At 37.0% G+C, this 2,683-nt stretch overlaps 1 protein-coding gene across 1 annotated transcript in view; it reads right to left on the reverse strand.

The window, feature by feature from the left end:
- LOC105547309 (zinc finger protein 506-like) overlaps window positions 1-2,683 on the reverse strand; it is a 215,032-nt gene that overhangs the window by 10,955 nt on the left and 201,394 nt on the right. The window contains 2 exon segments of the mRNA XM_011990861.1: window positions 710-805; window positions 1,625-1,751. Of these exon segments, the coding sequence (XP_011846251.1) occupies window positions 710-805; window positions 1,625-1,751 (223 nt within the window).

The raw sequence follows: 2,683 nt of genomic DNA on the forward strand, positions 1-2,683 counted from the left end.
AAAAAAAAAAAATCAGAGAAGATCCAAGTAAATTTTAAAATAGTTTATGTCTATGGACTGAAAGATTAAATATTATTGAAGTGCCATATTATCCAAAGTAATCTATAGATTCAATAAACTTCCTATTAAAATTGCAGTGGTATTTTTTTCACAGTAATGGAGAATACAATTCTAAAATTTACATGAAACTAAAATAAACTTTGAATAGCCAAAGCAATCATGAGGAAAAAGAACAAAGCAGGATATCATACTTAAAATTTCAAGCTATATATTCCAAGACTATATAGTAATAAAAACAAAAATGGACAAAAAAGTGGAACAGAAGCTAATATACATTTAAGACCTGATGAAAACGAGAACTTAAAAAGGTCTTAGTTTCTCAAAATCATGCAGATACTTGTGTGTCCCCAAAACAATGGAAAAGCAGCCAGATTGTGCAGTCTGTTAGCTGTCATGAAGAGGACTTTGGCTCTCACTGTGAACTTGAAGGAAGCTCACTGAAAGAAAAGTAGAATCCCTAGAGAATTTAAAAACATAAGACAGATGCCTCTTTGTAAGAGCAAAATTAAAAAAAAAAACAAAAAGGTGCCCAGGAACTATTTCCTTGGGAACACAGCTTCCCATATAACATTTTAAGGACTCGCTTTCTCTTTGACCTTGGGACCTCTTATCTGTGTCGTCTGTTGTGTTCATTTTCACTCACACCTACCTGGGGGTTTGGCAATCATCTCATGTCTCTTCATAGTTAAAGGTTTTTTTCCTTGCTCCAGACAGGTGATCAGGTCTGGTTTAGAGACAACAATACCTGTTTTATTAAGAATAAATAACATGAATCTTGCTCATATTCTCCAATTACAAGCTAGTAATGTGCTCAGCAGAGAGGATGTGATAAAATATTCTAGTAAATAAATACTAAAATACTAAGTTATAACAGAAATTTCTTTCTTTTTTTTTTTGAGATGGAGTTTCGCTCTTGTTGCCTAGGCTGGAGTGCAATGGCTTGATCTTGGCTCACCACAACCTCCACCTCCCAGGTTCAAGCTGTTCTCCTGCCTCAGCCTCCCGAGTAGCTGGGATTACAGGCATGCGCCACCATGCCCGGCTAATTTTTGCATTTTTAGTACAGGCAGGGATTCACCATGTTAGTCAGGCTGGTCTCGAACTCCTGACCTCAGGTGATCCACCTGCCCAGCCTCCCAAAGTGCTGGGATTATAGGCGTGAGCCACCACGCCTGGCCTATAACAGAAATTTCTAAATATTTAGAAAATACTTTCAATTTGTAGGTTTCTTAATTTTACTACCTGGTACTACTAAAATAAAAAATTGGTGGTGGCAATTAGATTTTTAGGTGGGGGCAACAATATTTTATGCCACTAAATTTCTGGAATTACCACTAATTTGGAGTGAAGAATAAAGCTCAACTCAGGAATGTGGAAAGTTTGGATTAAGATGAAACATCTTGAAAAAATTCTTTTCTAAATGAACAAACTCTGAAGATTTTTCTGGAAAAAGGGTATCTGAAACTCTTGTATGCAAAGAATAAATTACTAAAAACCATTCTACAAAAAAGAGAAATAAAACCTTTAGGGTATATTATTAATTAGGTACTCAAGTTATCCTCACCAAGGAAGACCAGGTTTCTGTAGTTCTCTAACATCACATCCCTATATAAATTCCGCTGTGCAGTGTCCAGGCAATGCCACTCCTCCAGAGAGAATTCTATGGCCACATCTCTAAATTGTAATGGTCCCTGAAAAACACACACACACATATTTTTACCAAGTGGCCATGGGCGGAATTTTTAATTTGACTTAAGGTGAAATTAGAGAGTAAAGAGAAGTGGTTCTGACTTATAGGACTAGAATTATCCAATAAAATGTTTTCAACACAGAAATATTCTCTAACTCTGAGAAAAAAGAGCAGCACAAGATCCACATCAGTTCATATATTTTTCTAAAGTATAAAATTAAGGCCATGAACACGAACATGTACATTTTTGAGTGCTATATTTACATCATACGGAATGAGTTGTGAATATTTTTCAGACAGAAATGCTGAGTTAGAAGGCACCTCTCAAATTTTAATATGTACAATAAGCTGAAGACCTTGTTATGCAGATGCAGGGTTTTTTTTTTTTTTTTTTCCCCAGAAGATCTTATTTACTTATTTATTTATAGATTTATTTATAGATGGAGTTTCACTCTTGTTGCCCAGGCTGGAGTGCGATGGCGCCATCTTAGCTCACCAGACTCTGCCTCCCGGGTTCAAGCAATTCTCCTGCCTGAACCTCCCGAGTAGCTGGGATTACAGTCATGCACCACCACACCCGGCTAATTTTTTGTTTCGTATTTTTAGTAGAGATGGGGTTTCTCCATGTTGGTTAGGCTGCTCTTGAACCCCCGACCTCAGGTGATCCGCTGCTTCAGCCTCCCAAAGTGCTGGGATTACAGGCATGAGCCACTGCGGCCCGCCAATTTTTTGAATTTCTAACACACCAGTAATGCAAATGTTTTTGGCCCAAGAGGGATATTTTTTCAAACATTTACTAAGTGGAAGAGCCTGTGTTTTTCCCATATTTTCTAGCCTATAAACAAAGAGCCCTCATTTATCAAAGAAAAATATGCAGGGAAAAAATAAGAAAGGACAGCTGCCAGATTAAATATGATGGTTTATGCACATCAG

The sequence above is a fragment of the Mandrillus leucophaeus genome, unplaced genomic scaffold, assembly GCF_000951045.1.
Source record: "Mandrillus leucophaeus isolate KB7577 unplaced genomic scaffold, Mleu.le_1.0 Scaffold11, whole genome shotgun sequence".
Classification (NCBI taxonomy): domain Eukaryota; kingdom Metazoa; phylum Chordata; class Mammalia; order Primates; family Cercopithecidae; genus Mandrillus; species Mandrillus leucophaeus.